The sequence below is a fragment of the Lynx canadensis genome, chromosome F1 (assembly GCF_007474595.2).
Source record: "Lynx canadensis isolate LIC74 chromosome F1, mLynCan4.pri.v2, whole genome shotgun sequence".
Taxonomy (NCBI): Eukaryota; Metazoa; Chordata; class Mammalia; order Carnivora; family Felidae; genus Lynx; species Lynx canadensis.
Window position 1 is genome coordinate 67,350,297 of NC_044319.2, and position 21,531 is coordinate 67,371,827.

General features: G+C 46.4%; 2 protein-coding genes and 2 non-coding genes across 7 annotated transcripts in view; all 4 read left to right on the forward strand.

The window, feature by feature from the left end:
- The window catches only part of KHDC4 (KH domain containing 4, pre-mRNA splicing factor), a 32,994-nt gene extending 21,691 nt beyond the window's left edge, over positions 1–11,303 (forward strand). For 3 of the 4 annotated variants that reach the window (XM_030303306.2, XM_030303307.2, XM_030303305.1), the window contains 10 exons: positions 668–720; positions 994–1,157; positions 2,103–2,314; positions 2,863–2,923; positions 4,423–4,480; positions 4,710–4,963; positions 7,074–7,253; positions 8,144–8,256; positions 8,893–8,984; positions 9,997–11,303. In XM_030303306.2, the coding sequence (XP_030159166.1) occupies positions 668–720; positions 994–1,157; positions 2,103–2,314; positions 2,863–2,923; positions 4,423–4,480; positions 4,710–4,963; positions 7,074–7,253; positions 8,144–8,256; positions 8,893–8,984; positions 9,997–10,196 (1,387 nt within the window). In that variant the 3' untranslated portion in view covers positions 10,197–11,303. The remainder of the gene's footprint in view (positions 1–667; positions 721–993; positions 1,158–2,102; positions 2,315–2,862; positions 2,924–4,422; positions 4,481–4,709; positions 4,964–7,073; positions 7,254–8,143; positions 8,257–8,892; positions 8,985–9,996) is intronic. The other variant, XR_004343139.1, reaches the window with a different exon arrangement.
- On the forward strand, positions 1,390–1,518 carry LOC115505753. Its single transcript, XR_003966120.1, has one exon.
- On the forward strand, positions 5,663–5,794 carry LOC115505749. The gene has a single exon (XR_003966115.1). It is a non-coding gene; the product is annotated as a small nucleolar RNA SNORA42/SNORA80 family (small nucleolar RNA).
- A 1,684-nt stretch (positions 11,304–12,987) lies between the features above and the next one.
- RIT1 (Ras like without CAAX 1) lies at positions 12,988–21,232 on the forward strand. The gene is made up of 6 exons (XM_030303346.1): positions 12,988–13,147; positions 13,323–13,447; positions 13,599–13,655; positions 16,883–16,956; positions 17,180–17,371; positions 18,577–21,232. The coding sequence occupies exons 2-6, from the start codon at positions 13,342–13,344 to the stop codon at positions 18,805–18,807; spliced, it is 660 nt and encodes a 219-aa protein (XP_030159206.1). The 5' UTR covers positions 12,988–13,147; positions 13,323–13,341; the 3' UTR covers positions 18,808–21,232.
- The last annotated feature ends 299 nt before the right edge of the window (positions 21,233–21,531 follow it).

A 21,531-nucleotide genomic window follows, 5' to 3' on the forward strand; every position in this document is an offset into this window, starting at 1 on the left:
CCCATTACTCGGTGTTTGGGGGCGGGTACTCAGGCAGTGCAACATTTTTCACGTTGGCCCAAACCAAATATAATTAGGAAGCAAAACTTGCTCCCCACCTGAGACAGTATATTGCAACTGTGTGCATGCCGGTTGCTGTTTTGAACTTTTTTGTCTTTAGACACAGCTCTTTTTTGCTGACAGCTTGTTATGAACTGTATGGTTATCGAAGATCTTCTCTGTGATTACAGTCAAAATCTGAATCTAAGCCACTTTACATTTAGAGTCGAGAGTTGCTTTGGTTGCGGGCCTCACAGCCATGGGTCTGTGCGCTCCTGTCACTGTCACCCCGGTCATTTGGATAGACAAGAGCATGTCTGCACGTAACCTGTTAGCCAACAAAAAGGAATTTTCTCAAACATCCGGTTATCTCGGTTGACTAGATCCCCGTATTCAGGAGCCCATACGAACAGATTTGATCCTGTGTGGGCTGGCTAACGTGAAGCAACCAGAAAAGTTTATTTAGCCCCAGCTTTAAACCACGTTCTTAAAAATTAGCAACAGTCATTTCTGTGAATATAGTGCCTTTGCCTTACTTGAAAAGTATAAACGTTACAAATTCGGTGGCCCATTTGGTTCCTTTGGTTATGACCAGTTTGGGATCATCATTTTGTATTTCTCTTTATAGGGATCGTCCGTTATACCTTCATGTTCAGGGCCAGACACGGGAATTAGTGGACAGTAAGTAACGGTTGGTCTCACATCTGCTTTTTGTGAAGGGCGAAGTATAGGGCTCTAAGTAACAAGTTGGCAGAATGTTCCCGGGCTGTGCTAACTCGTGTGTATGAACCGCTTACGAATGGGCTGGGGGTTTAGAGAGGCTGAGAACCACATACTTGGGGATCCTCTAAAACGGATTAGTACATGGGCACCTGAGCGTTGACCTTTGTCACGAGCTGGTAGTCTGTGCGTTCATCCCATTGGTATATAACATCTCACCCTGTTTTTCCACAGGAGCTGTAAACCGAATCAAAGAGATCATCACCAATGGGGTGGTCAAAGCCGCCACGGGGACGAGTCCAACTTTTAATGGTGCAACAGTCACTGTCTATCACCAGCCGGCGCCCATTGCACAGCTGTCCCCAGCTGTTAGCCAGAAGCCTCCCTTCCAGTCAGGGGTATGTTTGGTGGAGAGATCCCCTGACAGCTTTGCCATTTTTGTAAAATTGACATAGGCCACAGAAAACGGGAGATGAGAAGAACATAGAAAATCCTGAGATTCTGACCTGAGAGTTCCCTGCTAGTGCTGGCCTGGTGACGCGCCCTTTGGAAAGGGCGTTGACGCAGTCGAGGGCACACCGTTCGCTGTGAAGTTAGTGGTTTGGTTCTGTGTCTGTAAATGTGACGGCAGCTGGAGGACTAAGAAGGCTGAGTCTGGTGAAGCAAGACTCTGCTGATACAATCCTCCTAGAGAACAGGGTGGGCGAGAGCAGCCCTCACTGGAGGACACCACGGGGCTGACTGCACGACCCGACACGCCGCTATCGCGTCCCGGGAGACCGCACCGGGCTCTCCCTGCATTGCGGTGGCCTGGGCCGTGGTCGTGCTTCCTGAGCCGCGAGTCTTTGTTTTATGCCTGTTTTGCTGAACTGAGGAAGGTGTTAATGTTCTAGGTAGGTGCGTGGGATAGGCAGATCTCATTTAAATTAAGTTACTATAGGGGCGCCTGGGGGGCTCAGTCGGTTAAGCATCTGACGCTTGACCTTGGCTCAGGTCATGATCTCAGGGTTTGTGGGATCGAGCCCCATGTCGGACTCCATACTGACAGCGCAGAGCCTGCTTGGGATTCTCTCTCCCTTTATCTCTGCCCTCTCCCCTGCTTACGCACTCATGTGCACACACACTCTCTCCCTCCTTTTCAAAATAAACGTTAAAAAAAAAAAAAGAATTTAAGCTGCTTTGTAAAGTTTATTTTTATAGGCTCATGGTAGAAATTATTTGGAGTCCTTGTTCTAACAGTGATTAAAGGTATCTGGAGGATTAAAGTCTTGTGCATAATCATTTTCAAGATTTGGATTTAATTATGTGTCATGTTTAATCTGAGGTGTTCTGTTCTTCCACAGATGCATTATGTTCAAGATAAATTATTTGTGGGTCTAGAGCATGCTGTGCCCACTTTCAATGTCAAGGAGAAAGTGGAAGGTCCAGGCTGCTCCTATTTGCAGCACATTCAGATTGAAACAGGTGCCAAAGTCTTCCTAAGAGGCAAAGGTTCGGGTTGCATTGAGCCAGCATCTGGCCGAGAAGCTTTTGAGCCTATGTATATTTACATTAGGTACGTGTGGATGGGTGGGGCTGAGGACATTTGAATGCTTGTCACCAGATCAGTACAGGCAGGGATAATTCAGAAGGTGTAAGAAAATAGGTTTAATAAACCTTAACGTGAGGGACTTAGGTCAGTACTAGCAATAATCAATTTGTACTTACTTAATAAGAATGATTGAAATAGGAGGTGGAATTGCCTTTTTTAGTATTCAGGTTCTTGGGTTTTATACAATCTCTGACCCTAAAGCAGCTGTGATGAGCCTAAAGTAACCTTTTTTTAAACCTACGACAGTATTCGTGTACTTTATAGTGATTTTAGTGGCTTTTAAAAGTCTTATGTCAAGAAGTACTATAATTCAGAGATACCAAAAAGTGTATGTCTCGATGATACTGGTTATATCTTACAGGGCTTCTGTTATGTTATTTTGTGATTTTCAGAAAGTTAGATTTGTGCTGCATTAAAGGTATTAAACTTATAAACAGTATACGAAGCGAAACACGATTCTGTATCTTTTACTTTTCTCCTCTTTGAATTTTCTGGGTCTTCTTTCTTTGCAGCCATCCCAAACCAGAAGGCCTGGCCGCTGCCAAGAAGCTCTGTGAGAATCTCTTGCAAACCGTGAGTTCTGTTCGATTGTCTGATATGCAGAGAACTGCTGTGTGGGGCTGTGTCTGAGCCCTCTTCCCACCTGCACTGGTTTCCGAGGGCTTCAGTAACAAGTTGCCACCGACTAGGTGACAGAAACGTATTCTCTGACTGCTCAGGAGGCCAGACACGCAGAATCCAAGCGTGGGCAGGGTTGGCTCTTTCTGAACAACACCGTGTGGGAGAATGTTCCACGCCTCCCCCGGCCTGCAGCCCTTTGCATTTTCGCCTGGTGTCAGCAGAGCTCCGTTCTCTGTCCCGGTGACACCTGGTCTACTCCTGCCTCTCCTTGTCCATCTGTCTCTCAGAAGGGTGGCAGTCCTCGGATTTAGGGCCCACTGGAATCCAGTGTGACTTCATCTTAATAGCGTGTATCTGCAAGACCTTGTTTCCAAATAAGGTCACATTGTGGGGTTTTTGGCAGACGTGACTTTTGAAAGGACACCATTTAAACCATACCGTTCTGGCCACTAACATTCTCTCTTAAGGAAGTCAAACTACCCTAGCGTGTCCTCGCTGGTGGGCATTTTCTTCTTTAGGGGGCATTTCAGTATGGAGTTTTGGAAATGTGCAGGCCTTCAGTGTGAAATCTCAATGTCCTCAGTTACTTAAGTAGTCGATACTTTTAATCTCGGTCAGGTTGTTTGCTGTGGGCCTTCCAAGTTCTTTTCAACAGTAAGTTTGGCTAAATAAGGGAGGAAGGTGGAACTACGATGGTTTAAAACCAATCGGCAGTGCTTTGGCCTAATTGCTTATTTGAGTATTCTTTTTATTCTGTAGTCTAGTAACCAAAAGTTAAACCGGGAGGCCTCTTTGCGTAGCACCTGATGGAAACCAGGTTTGGGGTTGACTGTTCAGCGTTGTGTTATTTGATACGTAAGGGTTCCAAACTTTTGGGAAGCTGTTTGCTTTGCTTCTGCAAAGTAACCTGATTTACCATCCTTTGTATCAGACAACTGCCCTGATCACCCCCTGGCTTTGTCTCGTTGCTGCGTGCGGCGACTCAGTGGGATGCCCAGAACGAAGAACTGGATGGGGGGGGGGAGGAGGGGGGACATACTAGCTCTGCGCTGAGCCTTGAGCTCCTTGAGGACAAGTCCAGCAAATAAAAGAATGAATGATTTCTCATTGGTTATATTGACAACTTAGGAACTTCCTACCTTCTGTATCTGTGTGGCTCTGGATGATTTTTACCTCAGAGTTGGGTCTCATTTGGGGGATTTTAAATAATCTCTACACCCGACATGGGGCTCAGATTCACAACCTTGAGATCGAGCGTCACACACTCCACCCATTGAGTTAGCCGGGCGCCTCGTGCCTTATTAAAATTTAGAGTAAACAGGTCTCAAATAGGTTGAGATACCAGTGGAAATATTTTAATCCCCGGCTGCTTTAGTCCCAGAGCCAGACCCTTGTAAATAATCCACAAATTGGGACTGTCCCATATGAATTTGTCTTCCCTTCTCTTGCAGGTTCATGCTGAATACTCTAGATTTGTGAATCAGATTAATACTGCTGTACCCTTACCAGGTGTGTATGTCTCAAAGTGTTTCACGAAGATAAATGCGTTGTTAGCGATATCTGTGTGTAGAATAGATACTTAAGGCTAGACTAAGCGTGCCAGGGCACTCAGAACCTAGGGTGATTTGAAAAGCCATTCGTACCTCAGTAGTTTTCTTCCCTAGAGATTAAGTTAATATTCAGCTAAAATGTCTCATTCTGCTGCAGCTGATTAAACACTTTTTTTCTTCCCCCTCAGGCTATACACAACCCTCTGCTATAAGTAGTGTCCCTCCTCAGCCACCATATTATCCATCCAATGGCTATCAGTCTGGTTACCCTGTTGTTCCCCCTCCTCAGCAGCCAGTTCAGCCTCCCTACGGAGTGCCAAGCATAGTGCCACCGGCTGTTTCACTGGCACCCGGAGTCTTGCCAGCATTACCTACTGGAGTGCCCCCTGTGCCAACACAATACCCGATAACCCAAGTGCAGCCTCCAGCTAGCACTGGACAGGTAGGACGCCAGGGCGCTGTGCTGGGGGAAGCCGGGCGGGGGAGGGGCGCGGACGCGGCGCGTCGTTCAGAGAGAGCAGGTGTGTAATTTTGGTGCAGCGGGAGGGGTTTTCTCCCGTTCCTCCTGCGTTCCCGCCACCAAGCTACCCGAAGGCTTCGGGGGACAGCGTGCACACTCCAGTGTGTTCGTCCTCAAGCGTGTGGCACCGGCAGACGGGTGTGTAGAAGAGGGGTCGGCAAGCTTCCTCTGGAATGCTGGCCGCCGGCTAGGTTGGGTGCTGCGGGCCCTACGGGCTCCGTCACGCCTGCCGCGCCCGGTCGGCGGGCGCACGCGCGGCCCGAGACGATACCGAGTGAGTGAGCGTGGCCGTGCTCCGGGAACACTCGAGTCGCAAGTGTACAAGGGCCACAATCGTAGTTTGCCTGCACCTGCCTCCGGGAGAGGGGAGCCAGCCCACGCCACGCCTCCAGGCGTTTGGAACGGAGTCCCTGAGCTTCGAAGGAAATCCACCATAGGCAGGGGTTCCTAGGCCAAGGGCTACACGAGCTTTGCCAACTTAAGGATCGTAAATGCTCTCACGGAATTCTCAAACCGTGTAAGAAAGTAGAATTTTCGGAAAGGGTAGGCAGCTAGCTCATCTGGATGGATGGTGTCCAACCCTACGTCCATCAGAGAGCAGAGGGAAGCTAGTGAGTGAGCGCACGGTGATTGATGGCGGGCCCTTGACCGTGGGCCTCTCAGAGTGGACCCGTGCCAGAGGAAGTGCAGCCCCGAACCATTGCCCAGCCTCCTGATCGGTGGGCTGTGAGCACTGAAGGGGGCTGGACAGGGAGAAACAGCAGAAGACTTCGCTGAATTCTGGCGGTGACCCTGAGGCCTAATCACGTGCCTTCTGTGTTTGGCAGAGCCCTAGTTCTCCAGCCGCGCTGGAGAACTTGAGCCGTTCTTGAGCCACGCTGGTCTGTGACCAGAAATGTATATGGTGGAGCAGGCTCTTTAGGGTTGGGCTTGAGAGAGCGGGCGGCCCGGGCCCCTCATGCATTCCCGGGTTTGAGCTGTGCCTTCCTGGAATATAATTCAGCCTATCCAGGCTTTGGTTTCCTTATAGAGAATGGGCGTGGGACGCCTGGGTGGCTCAGTTGGTTGAGTGTCTCTCGATCTTGGCCCAGGTCAGGAGTTCAGGCTCGAGTTGGGCACCGCCCTGGGTGTGAAGCTTACCTTAAAAAAAAAAAAAAAAAAGAAAAGAAAAGAAAAAGAAAATGGGCGTAATGATAATATCTCAGAGGTCACAAAGGTTAATTGAGGTGACCCACGTGTTCAACAAGTAATGGCTATTTGATAAGACTTGTCTTATCTCTCTGACGCGTGCTGGGTCAGTCCTTATTCCTTTTTGGAACAATCTCTTAAAACATTAGACTCCCTGGGGCGCCTGGGTGGCTCTGTCGGTTAACCGTAGGACTTCAGCCCGGGTCACGATCTCGCGGTCCTCGTGGTCCGTGAGTTCGAGCCCCGCGTCGGGCTCTGGGCTGACGGCTCAGAGCCTGCAGCCTGCTTCCGATTCTGTGTCTCCCTCTCTCTCTGCCCCTCCCCCGTTCGTGATCTGTCTCTCTCTGTCTCATAAATAAACGTTAAAAAAAAAAAAATTAAAAAAAAAAACATTAGACTCCCCGTTGCTATGACAACTTACCCACGGAAGTGGCAGATGGACTTGCTTTTGCCACGAGCGTTGGCAGCCTTTATGATCCAGAAAGAGCTAATCGCGTTGATTAGAGGAGCTTAAATTGGAGAATGTTTGGCTTGTAACTTCTGAACTAAGTAAGTGGCTAGAATTTGTATTATTTGTTGGTCACGTTTGCTCCTAATCGCCCAAGTGCACAGCAGATTTTTCCTAAGAGTTGAGAGCACCTTAGAGATCGGCAGTTTTGCATTTCCCTACCGTCAGGGTGGGAAGGCTGTACTGTCACCAGATGATACAGGAAGGAAACTCGCGACCAGAGATACAGGATTTCTAGGATACATGTGCATCATTAAAATGTATTGTAACTATTGTGTCCTTAAACTGGCTGGGCATTCTCACACCATTTTTCCCCTTGGTTTGTTTTGGTCCCAGAGTCCGATGAGCGGGCCTTTTATTCCTGCTGCTCCTGTCAAAACTGCCTTGCCTGCGGGCCCCCAGCCCCAGCCCCCGCCCCCGCCCCAGCCCCCACTCCCAACTCAACCCCAGGCACAGAAGAGGCGATTCACAGAGGAGCTACCAGATGAACGAGAGTCTGGACTTCTTGGATACCAGGTTAAATAAAATACTTTTACTTTCCTCCCCATACCCTACTGTATCTTTCCTTTAAAGAAAGAAATTCACATCTATGCCAGTTATTTCCCAATAACAAGGATTTCTGTTTTCTGGAATCCATTTAGATTAGGGTTTTTTCCTTGGGGGATTAACTGAAAGCAAGAATGAGTCCCTTTGGGTGGGTTTGTCTTTGGGGTCAATATGATAAAATCCAGAACTCCACATAGAGAGAAGTATAGGTCTCTTATGACTGGCACCTGGAACGAGTCGTGTAGATTTCTGCACTTCCTCTTACACAGCACTCTTGAAAGCCTCAGATAGTTCTCGCTTCCCTACACATCTCACCAAAAGGTATCATTCTACCTCCCAATAGTGGTTTGTATTTAAACCTTAGCTCCCAATTTACTATTCTGTCTCTCCATAAGAAAGAGTGATTTTTTTTCCTCCAGTCCCCCACCGCCCGCAGAAAAAGGTGGCCAGAATGTGATTCTGTGCATAGTTATAGTCATTCGAGTATAGGGTTTTTAAAAATATTATTAAAATGTTTAGTTTTGGTGCAGTTTTGTTTCATCAGGAGAAGCACCTGCGCTTTTTGCCAGAGTCCTTGAAGCCTTCTTTGAAACACGCTTTGAAGCATTTTTATAGTTCTAGATGGAGAGTTGAAAACAGATGCAGGTAGCATAATCAATCATGATGTCCCCGAGCAAGTCCTCCGTAGAGAAGAGTGATCTCTGTTTGGGCCGTGGTTACGCCCCAAATCCCAGAGAGCTATGTAGTGCAGATTACTGCAATTGACCAGAAAGACAAGGCACTTGACAGTTACGTTAAGGAGCTAAAGTCTGTACAGCAGTTGTAGATTTGCTAATGCCACTGTATTTTTCTGCTCATAGCATGGACCCATTCATATGACTAATTTAGGTACAGGCTTCTCCAGTCAGAATGACATTGAAGGTGCAGGATCGAAGCCGGCAAGTTCCTCAGGCAAAGAGCGAGAGAGGGACAGGTAAGTTCGTTGGAGCGGAATTACATGAATGTATTAAGACGTCCTCTGTTTGCATCGTTAGTGAGAATGGTCATTGCTGTGGGCTTCCCGTGTTCTAAAACCGTAACGAGATCCTTTGGCTCAAATAAGCTCCTGTTCTTTGTAACGGATACGCTAATGGAGAATAGGACGCGCCTCCCAGTCTCCGGGCCGCCGCACTCGACTTTGAATAATTCAGTGCTTGTTCATTCAGGCATCTTCCTTTACCTTCACTGCCTGCATCTTGGCCGTTTTCCTAAGCGTAGGCAGGGACAGGAATCTGACACAAGCCAAGTTTGCTACTCAGAATCCTAGAACCCGATGGGTTGAGGTACGCGAGTGGAGGTCCGGCCTGCCACCCGGGGCTCGCACTCTCCTGTGCCATCCTTTGAGCCTTCACTAGATGAGCCTAACTTCTCCTAGCAGCGCATTCTTGTTTTGGCCCGGCCCAGCCTGGCTGTGTAGACGGGCCTTACAATCTGACAACTTGATGGTAGCTTGAAGGGTGGGGTCAGGCGGAAGGGGTAGAAGTGGATGGTTACCTGCTTCGTGTCTGCTGGACAGGTTCTGATGGATTGAATCTGTCTGAAAGGGCTGTCACATTTTTTCTCCTAACAGGCAGTTGATGCCTCCACCAGCCTTTCCAGTGACTGGAATGAAAGCAGAGTCTGATGACAGGAGTGGGTCTGGGGCCGGAGCAGGGGGCCATGGTGAGTGAGGTGTAGCTGGGGACACTCGGGTGGCTAAGATTGTTCCTAAGCTGTTAGTTTTCTGACCTGATGTTCACTCAGATGGCACTCATTCAGGTGTTTAATCCAGCTTCTAAAATCTACAGGCTAATGAGAATACTTGTTTTTATTTAAAAGGACGACATATAGTTACACGGGCTTTAATTTTCAACCGACGTGTGTCTAGGAAAGAGTTAGTTAACTTATGTTTTATGCATAGCATTAAAGCCCTAGGAAATACTAATGATTGGTAGGTCAGTTCAAAATTTTGTTGCCTTTGTTATCTGAATACCTGGAGGTAATCTGATGCAGACTTGAGGACTGGTATTTCGGGGCACCTGCCTGGCTCAGCCAGTGGCACATGTGACTCTTGATCCTGGGGTCCTGAGTTCGAGCCCCATGCGTAGAGCCTACTTTTAAAAAAGATTGATTTTTCTTTGTATTGGGAGCTGAGCTACTTCTCTCTGCATAGCTCTATCGATTGAATGGTCAGCCTGTGGCTGTTGAAAAAGCATTGCCTCTTAGTATCCCAGAACTCTAGATGTGTAGAGGAATATGGGGCCACTCGTGTTCTTTGCCTGTAGTAATAAAAGTGAGCAAAAGAAAATACATTTTTTTTCTTTTCTTCTTTTTTTTTGAACTCTTTAAAAGGTGAAATATTAGCCTCCGGAGACTCACTTGCTAACTTTACTTTTTTTTTTCTTTTTTTCTTTTTTTTTCTTTTTTTTTTTTTTTTGTTTTTCTTTTTTCTTTCTCTGTTTTCTTACATGGTTCTGGTGGACTCACATTTGCTGATGCTGGTGCTGTTTTTCGTGTGATCTTCAACGTTTTTGGGTGACCATTGACCCTGTGACCTCAAAATGGTGTCCAACTAACCAATTACAATTAACATCTTTTTTTTATTAACGAATTTATGGTATTATCTTTTTTTTTTTTTTTTTTTTTTTTTTTGTCTTGGTGGGGAATGGGGTTGGGGTTGTTTTCTCTATTCTAGATTATCCAGTCAAGAAGATGAAAACTACGGAGAAGGGATTTGGGTTGGTGGCTTATGCTGCAGATTCATCTGATGAAGAGGAGGAACACGGGGGTCATAAAAATGCAAGTAGCTTTCCACAGGGCTGGAGTTTGGGCTATCAGTACCCTTCGTCACAACCACGAGCTAAACAACAGATGCCATTCTGGATGGCCCCGTAGGAAACAGTGGAGCAGAGCTTTGACCCTCGGTGACTCTCTTTAGCAATAATGCATGCGTTTGATTTAATAAGACTCTGGGGCCTGTACCAGGAACCATCTTGGACCTTTGCAGAAGTTAGAGATGCAGCGTCTCCTTTCTCAAAGTGTCTCGTTCTTTTTACAACATCCCTGTTTCTGCAGTGGCATAGCATCTGTTAACATTTACTTAGAATCACAAGTTTGTCTCAGAAGCTTTTTAACAGTTGGTGAAATGTGCTTGTTCAACAGAGCATCCCAACAGGGTCATTCCCATATACCTTTGACCTGGTCCAGCCTTTTCCACACGAATGGCCCCTATTCTGACGAAGAGAAGGTTTTATTTGTATTTTACTACTGTTTGGTCAATTTTGATAACAACTGGTTACAAACGACGCCTTACTATTTATTAGTGGGGAAATGATCTTAAGACCATCCTTTCCTTTCAGCACCTTTAAATCTAAGGACAATGCATCCCTGTTTCATTTTTGCATTCTTTTCTGTTTTTGGAAACTTCAGTTTTACTAATTTAAAACTGTTGGATATAGCTGGATCCTGAGTAGGAAGATTAAAGTTTTTGTTTTTTGTTTTTTCTTCCCTGTGTCTTTTTACTGGGATGAGCCAAAGCTGGCACCTTCAGGCACTCTTGTCTCAGAAAGCCATTGCTGTTTTTATTGCCCTTCTAAGCTCCATGTCGTCAGCTGGGTCAGAGAAAACTGCTTGATCAAAGCTGGTCAGAACTCCTCACAGAAATGAAACACAGTGGTCTGCCTCTCAGAACTGGTTGCAGCTCAAATAGAGAGATTTGACCGCTCAGTAGGATGGATGGCGGACTTAGTGACTGAAATTGCAACTTGTCCTTTTTCTTGGCATTACAGGTTTTGCCAAAAGAACTTTTTTGTATCAAATATTGACGTGTGAAAGAAGGAGCTAGTCTGCTGAACCAGGAGTAGTTTGAGATACTGAACTGTCATTTTTGCACATTTGAATACTTTGCAGGCTGGCTTTGTATAAACATATTCTCTGGTTTCCTATATGTTGTAAATATTTAGACCATAATTTCATTATAAATAAATGTATAAATATTCTGTTGTGGTTTCTCTGTTCTCTTCTACAACCCGTCCATACGCTAAAATGTATAAACTTTTACTGATAGCTTAATGGAATTATAACCCACCAGAAAGATACATACACGGGCCCAGAAGTTTCCATATAGTTCCAAGAATTGATGACTTAACAGAGTAAACTCTTCAAAGTCCAGACGAAAACATCGAGGATAATTATAGTGGACTCCCTCCGTTCTCGTATTTTAGCCCTCCTTTATGGAACATGGTTAGAGAGTGAGGTACTTTTTTTTTTTTTTTTTTTTTTAACGTTTATTTTGGAGACAGAGAGAGACAGAGCATGAATGGGGGAGGGTCAGAGAGAGGGAGACACAGAATCTGAAACAGGCTCCAGGCTCTGAGCTGTCAGCACAGAGCCCGACGCGGGGCTCGAACTCACGGACCGCGAGATCGTGACCTGAGCCGAAGTCGGCCGCTTAACCAACTGAGCCACCCAGACGCCCCCTGAGGTACATTTTTGAAGGACATAGACACAAATTATGCTTGAGAAAGCATTCTTAAAAAGAAGGGTGGGTAGAAGTTTCAGCAAAATTTGCCCGGTGCCAATTCCTTTCAGACCTGTGTGTACCACCTAACACGGAGGTGAAGATAGTGCTAGTGCCTTCACTATTGCTGTATATAAAGGCCGGGGGGGGGGGGGGGGGAGTGTGTGTGTGCTGGGTGGCTCAGTTGGTTAAGCCTGAGCTTGGTCTAGGCTCAGGTCATGACCTCATGGCTTGTGGGTTCAAGCCCCACATCGGGCTCTGTGCTAACAGCATGGAACCTTTTGGGGTTCTGTCTCCCCCTCTGCCCCTTCCCCGCTTGCTCTCCATATCTATCAAAAACAGATTTAAAAATTTTAAGTTTTTAAAAAGGCCCTGTGAACAGTCTTAAATTCTTTAAAATCTCTTAATTTCCTTCTTGGGGGGGAGGTAGTACATTGTCTTTAAAAACCTAGTTTTGAAATGCCTTTCATTGGGGGCACCTGGATAGCCCCAGTTGGTTGAGTGTCCGGCTCGATTTGAGTTTGGGTCATGATTCTGCGGTCCTGGGATCGAGCCACCGATGGGGCTGTGCGCTGAGCGTGGAGCTTGCTAGGGATTTTCTCCCTCCCTGCTTGCACTTTCTCTCGAAAGTAATTTTAAAAAATAAAAACCGAGATGTCTTTAAGGTACATGCGTGTCAATGTGGAACTGTGCTCAGCCTAACCACAGTGTTGGTGTGAACGAACCTCTGGTCTTCCGGACCTGACCCGCAGTCCCTGTAGCTGTGCTTTGATGGAATTTGGTTTTTCCGCGGTTAGGCCGGAATCTTGGCCTCTGCACTATTTTCCGGGAAGATCTGGTGGGTGCCCATTTCGTACGTTGCCTCGTTGCATTTGGCCAGATTCGTTTTTTATCATAAGCGACACACAGCCCCGCTAAGTTAGTCGCCACAGAGGCCCCCTCGGTCCCTTAGCGAGCCCGCCGCCTCTTCCCGCGCGCGTGCGCACACCCGCGAGCGGCCCTCCCTCCCGCAGGGCGGGGCCAGGCGCGCGTCACCCGGCCCCGCCTCCCCGCCGTGGCGCCATCTTCCCGGGCGACGGGAGGGGTCACAGGTCAGCGCTGGAGCCTCGCGCGGGGCTGGCGGGCGAGGTGGGGGTCGGCGCGCCTCGGGGGCGGGGGCGGGGGGCGCGCGGAGGAGCCGGAGGCTGAGGGGCGGGCTCCTCGTGGCGGTGCCGGCGCCCTGGTCCGAGGCGGCTCCAGAGGCGTTTTGCCTCTTTTGTTTTTCCTCTGGAAATAGCAGGACTTGGGAACGCTGTGCGGTGTCGCCGGCCGGACTGCCCCGGGGAAGGTGAGGAGGCGGCGGCCGGCCGGGGGCCGCGGGACCGAGGGCCCGGGGCGCAGCGCGGGCCGGTGGAAGGGGCGAGGGCCGCGGGGCAGGGGCCGGGGGCGCGGGACCCGGGCGGGCGGAGGGGGCGGGGGCTCCGGGTGCGGCCCGGGTCCAGCGCGTTCTTCTCGCTCGCCAGGTGCGCGTCCCGGGGGGCCATGGACCCGGGGCCGCGCCCCTCCGGCAGCGGCTGCAGCAGCCCCGCGGGCCTGTCGCGGGAGTACAAGCTGGTGATGCTGGGCGCCGGCGGCGTGGGGAAAAGCGGTAGGTGCCCTCGTGCTTCCAGTTCACCAGAAGTGGGGGTGAAAAGAGCTCGTCTCCACCCCAACCAGGTGGCTGTCGTGCAGTGGTGACCCTTGCGGTTCTTCCCGGGGGCCACTTCTCTGGATTGTAACTCTCCTGTCTTGCTTTGAAGCCATGACCATGCAGTTCATCAGCCACCGATTTCCAGAAGACCACGACCCCACCATCGGTAAGTCACGTTACGGCGGAAGTTTCCAAACAAACTCTACGGACGCGTCTTGGCCTCAGTTTTTGGAACGGTTTTTTCGCTAGTCATCTTCTGAGCCTTTTTCCGTGTCTGAGATATTTTACCGAGAGGGTCACAGAAGTTGGGAGCAAATGAGCATTTGTTTTTTCCTGCCTTCACTCCGAATGTGTGTAAGCCCTCTTGGGGACACTTTCCTTCCTTACCTTCGTGTGGTTGTTGGACTGCATTGCCAGGTGAAAGGAAAAGTTTCAAGGCCACCTAACAGACGCCTTTGCTGTCACTTGTCTGAGGGTCTCTGGCTCTGTAACTATGAGTCAGCTGATTTGAACTTCCACAAAAGGAAGCTGAAAAACAAGTCGAGCCAGCCTGCCGAGCTCTTACAACTCGGACTTGCACACTGGCCTTCTTCCACTGGCGGCTCTTAGTTTACTTCCTCATCCCTCAAGTTGATTACGTACTAAGGTTAATACTTAATGCTCTGCTCTTGGCCAAACTTGGTTGGAGTGGCAAGTAATTTTCGTTCTGCCTTTTTAAGAAAGGTTGTCGTTCTCTACAAAGACAGAACATTACTGTCATTCCTGAGCCGTAGGGAAGCAGGTTGGATTCTACGGGGTTACATCCCAGGACAAAATGAAACGTGGTGGGGGAGGGGACAGGGGAGGGCCCAGAAGGTCGGCCATGCTGTTAGTATTTTCAGAATGTGACCCTAAGTGGTGATCCCGGGTCTCTGGGAAGGATTTCCATTGGGTTGGGCCTCTGCTGCTGTTTTCCACAAAGTTAATGAGTGTTCTGTGCTAAGCCAGCTTTGAATGTCGTCATTTTATACCGTAAATGCTCCTGTGACTTGAGGAACATATAAACAGTCCTTGTTTTTTTTAAGTTTATTTTTATTTATTTTGAGAGAGAGAGAGAGAGAGAGAGCGCGCGCTAGCAAGCGGGGGAGGGGCAGAGAGAATCCCAAGCAGGTTCAGCACTGTCCGAGCAGAGCCTGACTTGGGGCTTGAACTCACACAAACCGTGAGATTGTGACCTGAGCTAAAATCAGGAGTCGGGTGCTTATCTGACTGAGCCACCCAGGCGCCCTGGTCCTTTTTTAACGTTTATTTATTTTTGAGACAGAGAGAGTGCAAGTGAAGGAGAGACAGAGGGAGACAATCAGAAGCAGGCTCCAGGCTCCGAGCTGTCAGCACAGAACCTGACACAGGGCTCGAAACCATGAGCCATGAAATCATGATTTGGGCTGAAGTCTTGACATGTAACCAACCGAGCCACCCAGGAGGCCCGGTCCAGTGTTGTTTAGGGATTCAAACTATGTTGGGAATTCTAGGAATAAACTTTGTTTAGGACTTGGGATAATTTACTGAGAATTCCAGAAATATTTTTTCTTTTTTCTTAAAAACTCCTACTTGTTCTTGAAAAAGTTAATTTTTTTTTAAATTTTGACGTTTATTTATTTTTGAGAGAGAGACAGTGTGCGAGCAGGGGAGGGGAAGAGAGAGAGGGAGGCACAGAATCTGAAGCAGGTTCAGCACAGAGCCCGACTTGGGGCTCATGTGAGATCATGACCTGAGCCAAAGTCGGACACTTAACCCACTGAGCCACCCAGGTGCCCCAAAAAAGTTAATTTTTTCATTTTTTTTTTTTTTCACAGTCAGCTGCTCTCCTAACGGTATTACCTGATTCAATAGCAAATACTTCCGTCTCTTGAGTTCCCATTATGTACCAAGCACTGTAGTAGGCCCAGAGGGTATAGTGGGGAGCAAAAAAATTTGACCCTTGCTCTCATCGAGTTTATATATTAGGGGGTTTTGTTTCAAACTTTGGTGACCCTGAGAAGAAAAGCTTTACATTGTACCCAGTACACATGTAAGTGTCTGTGCCTGTGTGTACGTGTACCTATGTACGTATATACATGTAACTAAAATATCAGGAAGCTGTATTTATGTCACTATATGTGGTATGCTCTTAGGATTTCTTTTTCCTTTAGAATTTTGCTTATTTATTTTAATGCCAATCCCATCCCATTAAGTTCATTCACAACTCATTAATCCTAATGGATCATGACCTGTTGTTTGAGAAGCAATGGTATCGTGGGCTCTTTATCTTGAAGGAGAGTCAGAAGCAGGGATTCAAGAAAAAATGTTGAAATACAGTGGGGTGTATTTGAATGATACAAATATCGAAGGATAGAAATATTGAGTGGGTTTTCTTTTTTAAAAAAATTTTCTTGTATTTTTCAAGGTTACTATAATAATATGCAATGAGAAATTTTGTTTCATAGAGGAGAAATTATGACAATAGGGATTATCTAGAAAAAAGGAAATTATGGTTTTTCTTTTTTGTTTGGATTTAAAAGGAAGAGAAACCATAGTGTTTGGTCAAGTGCAACTATGTAATAAGGGGAAGACCTTTAATGTTTTAGAATTTCATTTACTTTATTTGTAAAATAGAGATAATAATGCCTACTGTGGATTATTGGCATATTTGTTATTGAATGAGTTAAGTATATAGATTACTTAGGATAATGTCTCACATCTAATAATTATTTAACAAATTGGTAAAGTTACTTTTTGAGCCCAATGTTTTTTCAAAAAAAAAACAGTATCCTTTTATTGCTTAGGATCGTAGGTGAAATCTTATAAAGAAGCTATGGATGAACTTATGTCATTGCTTAAGTGAAAAAAAAAAAAAAACCATAAAACACCTTAGCTGAAGATCCGATTTACATATCTTAATGGATTTAGCATGTTTCCTGAGAAAATCTGGGCACTGAGAGAACTTGGGTATAATCTAATTCTCAATAAGACAAATTTTGAAATGTTTATTTTTGAGAGAGAGCGAGTGAGAGCGTGCATGCACACATGCTCGCAAGCAGGGGAGGGGCAAAGACAGAAGGAGACAGAGGATCCTCCGTGCTGACAGCAGTGACCCTGACCTGGGCTTGAACTCACGAACTGTGAGATCATGACTTGAGCCGAAGTCAGATGCTTAACCGATTGAGACACCCAGGCCGCCCTTCCATAAGATGAATTTTAAGGTTGTGGGGCTCTGGGTTGGCTCTGTTGGTAGAGCATTTGACTCTTGATCTCAGGATCATTAATTTTAGTTCAAGCCCCACGATGGGCTAGAGATTACTTAAAAAGGAAAAAATTAAGGTTGCATATTTTTGTGTTTATGGGTTTATAGTACACTTTTATTCCCTCCTGTAGAAGATGCTTATAAAATCCGGATCCGTATTGATGATGAGCCTGCCAACCTGGACATTTTGGATACGGCTGGACAGGTATTAAATCTTAGAATACTATGTATAGAGGTGTTTTCACTCTGGTAAAGGGGAGGGGAAGGCTTACACAGAGAAGATCACCAGTTCATCTCTTTTAATTTTTCATGCCCTCTGACTCAGGATAGCAGGTAATTGATGTGTCTCTTCTTGAACCTGAAGTAATAGCTAATACAGATGTAGTTCTAGGTTGTACCAATGCGTTAGTGATCCTGTTTCCCTCTAGGCAGAGTTTACGGCCATGCGGGATCAGTATATGAGGGCAGGAGAAGGGTTTATCATCTGCTATTCTATCACCGATCGCCGAAGTTTCCATGAAGTTCGGGAATTTAAGCAGCTTATTTACCGAGTTCGACGCACTGATGATACACCTGTGGTTCTGGTGGGGAACAAGTCTGACCTGAAGCAACTAAGACAGGTGAGGAGGACTCGGAAATATGATCTGTAGTCTTGGGAGGTGGGTTGTTTCACTACTTACAGATTCTTCTGCCCTAAGATAAAAATCTAAAATTAGTGTCTCCTTAACCTTGGAAATTTTTCTATATCTACTAATTTGCAATTAGTTTGGATAAAATCTGAATTTTAGGACTCTGTTTACAAGATAAAATCTACAGGATGGTAACCAGGTAACAAATAGAATACCCATTAAGTGAAGGATCATGGCATGTTCATTTCTTAAAACCTTAGAAAATGAATTATCTATGTTGCAACAGGAGATGTAGGTTGGATTTCGAGATCTGCTTCTTGACAATGAGGATTATGTACTCTGGAAGGGGAGAATAAGAATTGGAGAGGATTATAGAGCAAGTGGTGCTCGTCTTCAAGTTACCAACAAAGTTTGAAGTCTTGCTGTTTGGTGTTAAGTTGAGAGAATAGTGGACGGGCACATTGTGACTGCTGATGGAAGCAGTGGACTGGTACAGACTTTTCGGAACTGGTTGATAGTAGATAAGTTCATAATGCTTCTCTGTGAATGCCTGTTTGAAAAATCTGTCCAGGAATTTATATATAAAATGTTCATTGCCAGGCTATTTGTGGTAGCAAAAAGAAAGAGCCTAAGTGTTCAGACCTAGGAGAAATTATGGTCTATCCCTAATTGGATATCTCGATTTTGGATTTATTACAGTGTAAGGAAATTATAAAATAACATACTTGGTATCTGTAATTACTCCCTGTTCTAAAAAGTTCTCTTTAAAGTAGATTAGAGGGGTGCCTGGGTGGCTCAGTCGGTTGAGCGTCCAACTTCAGCTCAGGTCACAATCTCACACTCTGTGAGTTCGAGCCCCACGTCGGGCTCTGTGCTGACAGCCCAAATCCTGGAGCCTGCTTCGGATTCTGTGTCTCCCTCTCTGTCTCTGCCCCTCCCCTGCTCGTGTTCTGCCTCCCTCTGTCTCAAAAATAAATAAAAAAATAAAAAAATAAATAAAGTAGATTAGAAACCGAATCATGTAATTTGAAGGCAGAGGGAATCTTAGAATTCAACTTCCCAACTGAATTCTTTAATACCTCCAGAGTTGAGCTCTCTTCCTGTTAGATCGCCCCTTCACTTGTCACTTTTTGGGGCAGTTTTAATTGTTTTCCACGGCTACCACTATACATGTTCTCATGTTTACATTTTTAAAGGTCACCAAGGAAGAAGGATTGGCTTTGGCCCGAGAATTCAGCTGTCCTTTCTTTGAGACCTCTGCTGCGTTCCGCTACTACATCGATGATGTATTCCATGCCCTTGTACGGGAGATACGTAGGAAAGAAAAGGAGGCGGTGCTGGCCATGGAGAAAAAGTCTAAGCCCAAAACCAGCGTATGGAAGAGGCTGAAATCACCGTTCCGGAAGAAGAAAGACTCCGTAACCTGAAGGGAAGATGTGAGGTGTTCCTCTGTGAACTGCAGGGCTTACTCAGAGCAGTCCAGTAACTTGCATTAGTGAGCACGGTGCTTGCTCTTTCTCCTGTTATGACCGTTACTTTAAATGTAACTGATGAAGGGGATACGCCTCGAGGGAGTTTGCAGTGATGTGGTGTTTAGAATACTGTCTTTTAGCTAATTCTGATTTATTAACCCAGTGGAGCACTGTCTACTTTTAAATTGTCACATTAGAATTTGATCTACCGATGTTTTGGGTTCTGTTCCTGATACTAGTTAATTAATGTGGATTGTTTATACTCTGGGGGGATGTATGTACCACGTGTGTTTGACTAAGCCCACAAGAGGGACTTTCTGCTATGCACTACTCCATGTTCTTTTCTACTTGGGTTTCCTGGGACCTTCTCGGGGAAGGACCTCACTTCTGTTCTCCTGTGCTTCCTGGACACATAGCGAGAACCTCGTAGGGAGGTCAGTGGTACAGTTCAGCGAGTAGCTGTGGAACTGCCTCCTGTTGCAGATGAGGGACCAATGAGATCAGGGAAGCCAGGCTGTGGAGGCGGCTGGGGGACCTCACTAGGGACAGGTAGCATCACAGCTGTGTTCCCAGGGCAGGCCTGGCTTTCCTGAGAAGTGCACATCTGACCCAGATGCACTGAATGGGTGAGGACGAACAGAAGCAGTGCAATGTGTGAAGGTTTCTTCTGTGAAGCTCTTTTGTTCTTTCAGGGTTTAGCCTCTGTTTACCGTCAGAGCTGCATGCTTTGGGAACCATTACTGGATTACTAAACTCTTGTTCAGACCCTCGGTTGGGACAGCCATTGCCTTGTGCAGGTTTATTTTTCCCCCGGAGATGCCCACACCCGTGCATTACGTGCTTCCCAGTGCTTCCGTGTGCTCCCCAGGAGAGTGGGGCCTGGCCACGTGTGTCGTAGGTCCCTCGTCAGACTTCCTGCGTCTCGCGTACGGAAGAGACATCAGGAGTTAGAGTCCAGTCGCGTGTGCCTCCTCAGCACAGTCAGCAGGCTCCACGCTCCGGGAAAGCCTGCGCGTCTCTGTGCTAACGAGCCAGTTGTGAAGCTTTAGAAAATTCCCGTGTGCTGGGTTTCTCATTGAAGATTTCTTTACAGGGACCTTGTTGAGTTCACCTCAGGGTTGTCTGAACCTTGACGGAACTTAGCCTAAGAGAGTGCCACCTTGATATTTGTCATAGCTGGGAGACGGTTGTCCTGGGAAGGAACAGCTTTAAATATTGGTGGTGAGTTCTCTTTTTTAGAATCAGGATTGTTTTGATACCTGGACTTAACTGTGTGGAGATTAAGTGCAAAAGTGCTAAGAATAATGTAGCATATATGGAACGTCACATGTCACTGAAGTAGCGTTTGTGACCATTTTAAACTCTTGACGTGACTGTAGCACCTCTTAAAAAGTGCACACCTCAACTTAACTGATTTCCACTCTAATTACAGGCAGAAGGACAGGGTGGTTGTGTTTTTCCTCATCCTCAGTGGGGTGTATGTTCTAGGTTTAAAGAAAGGTGATTGTTGCAACTTTTTTAGCTAAGTAGCGGTCCCTTTTGAAACCAAATAAATTATGTTTTATGGTACTCAAGCCATCCAAAAGTGAGAGACCCAGAATTTGAATCTATGCAGGACGGAAATCTGATAGGAACTGTAGCACTTTAGCAAAGCATGAAGGTAGAGAAGAAACGTAGTGCAATTCTGTTGTACCAGTATTTCACCATGTGTAAATTAGCTCGGAGCCTTTTACGTGTGATGCCTTAGCTTCTCGTTACTAATGACCTAGGGAGTTGTACTTAGCGTCAGGCAAGACTTTTACAGCCATATAAGTATTCAGGACATTCAATGCAGCACAGAATATTGCCAGAAAGAAAGATTTGTAAGAGAGGAGGGAATTTATATTGTATATGAGAAAAATAACAAATTTGTGTTTTTAAGACTGTCACTGTCATATCTTTGATCATTGGATTGATTAGCCCATTAGTTAGTATTGAGGATTCTGTCCATGGTGCTAAATAGTTTGAGGGGGTGTGTTATGTGTAGGTAACAGCTCAATTCTTAGTGATCTAAGTGTATGTAATTTATAAACTCTAAAGAGTCAGGTTTTTCCAATTTGAGGGCATTACAATCAGTTACTGCCTGGAACTTTGAAGAGAAACGTTCAGGGACAAGTGTAAAAGCGCTGGAACTGTCCGTGCCTGCGCCAAATTGTTAAGTCACAAGATTTAGAAGCGAGTGTCCAGAAGGGATGTATTTTAACTTTATCAAATATTAGCAAGAATCGGTCTGCTGTGATGTTTGGGGGTTGCGGGGGGAAGGAGGAGACCAGTCTCTCACTTATGCACTTGTATATGAAGACAGTTTATATGACACAATACAAAACTTTTCAACAACTCATTGGGCTTCTCCTTTACTTACTTGTGTGTGGGTCAAATGCTTGGGATTACTGCATAAGGTCATTTTAAGAAGACTTAATACCATGAGATTTTATGTTCTGGAAAGTACGGATTCCAAAAAATGTGAGTGCCCGCCACGTGCGGAACGCTGTGTCGAGTGTCAGGGCGCGTGCCGTGGAACACCCCTTCCTTCAGAGAGGTTACCTCGGTGCACGTGCAGGGAGAGGGGCTAGAGGGAGGTGAGGCACCGCGGTCCAACTGCTGAAGAGTCTCCGTGCTTCAGTGAGTGGGGTCCCACCT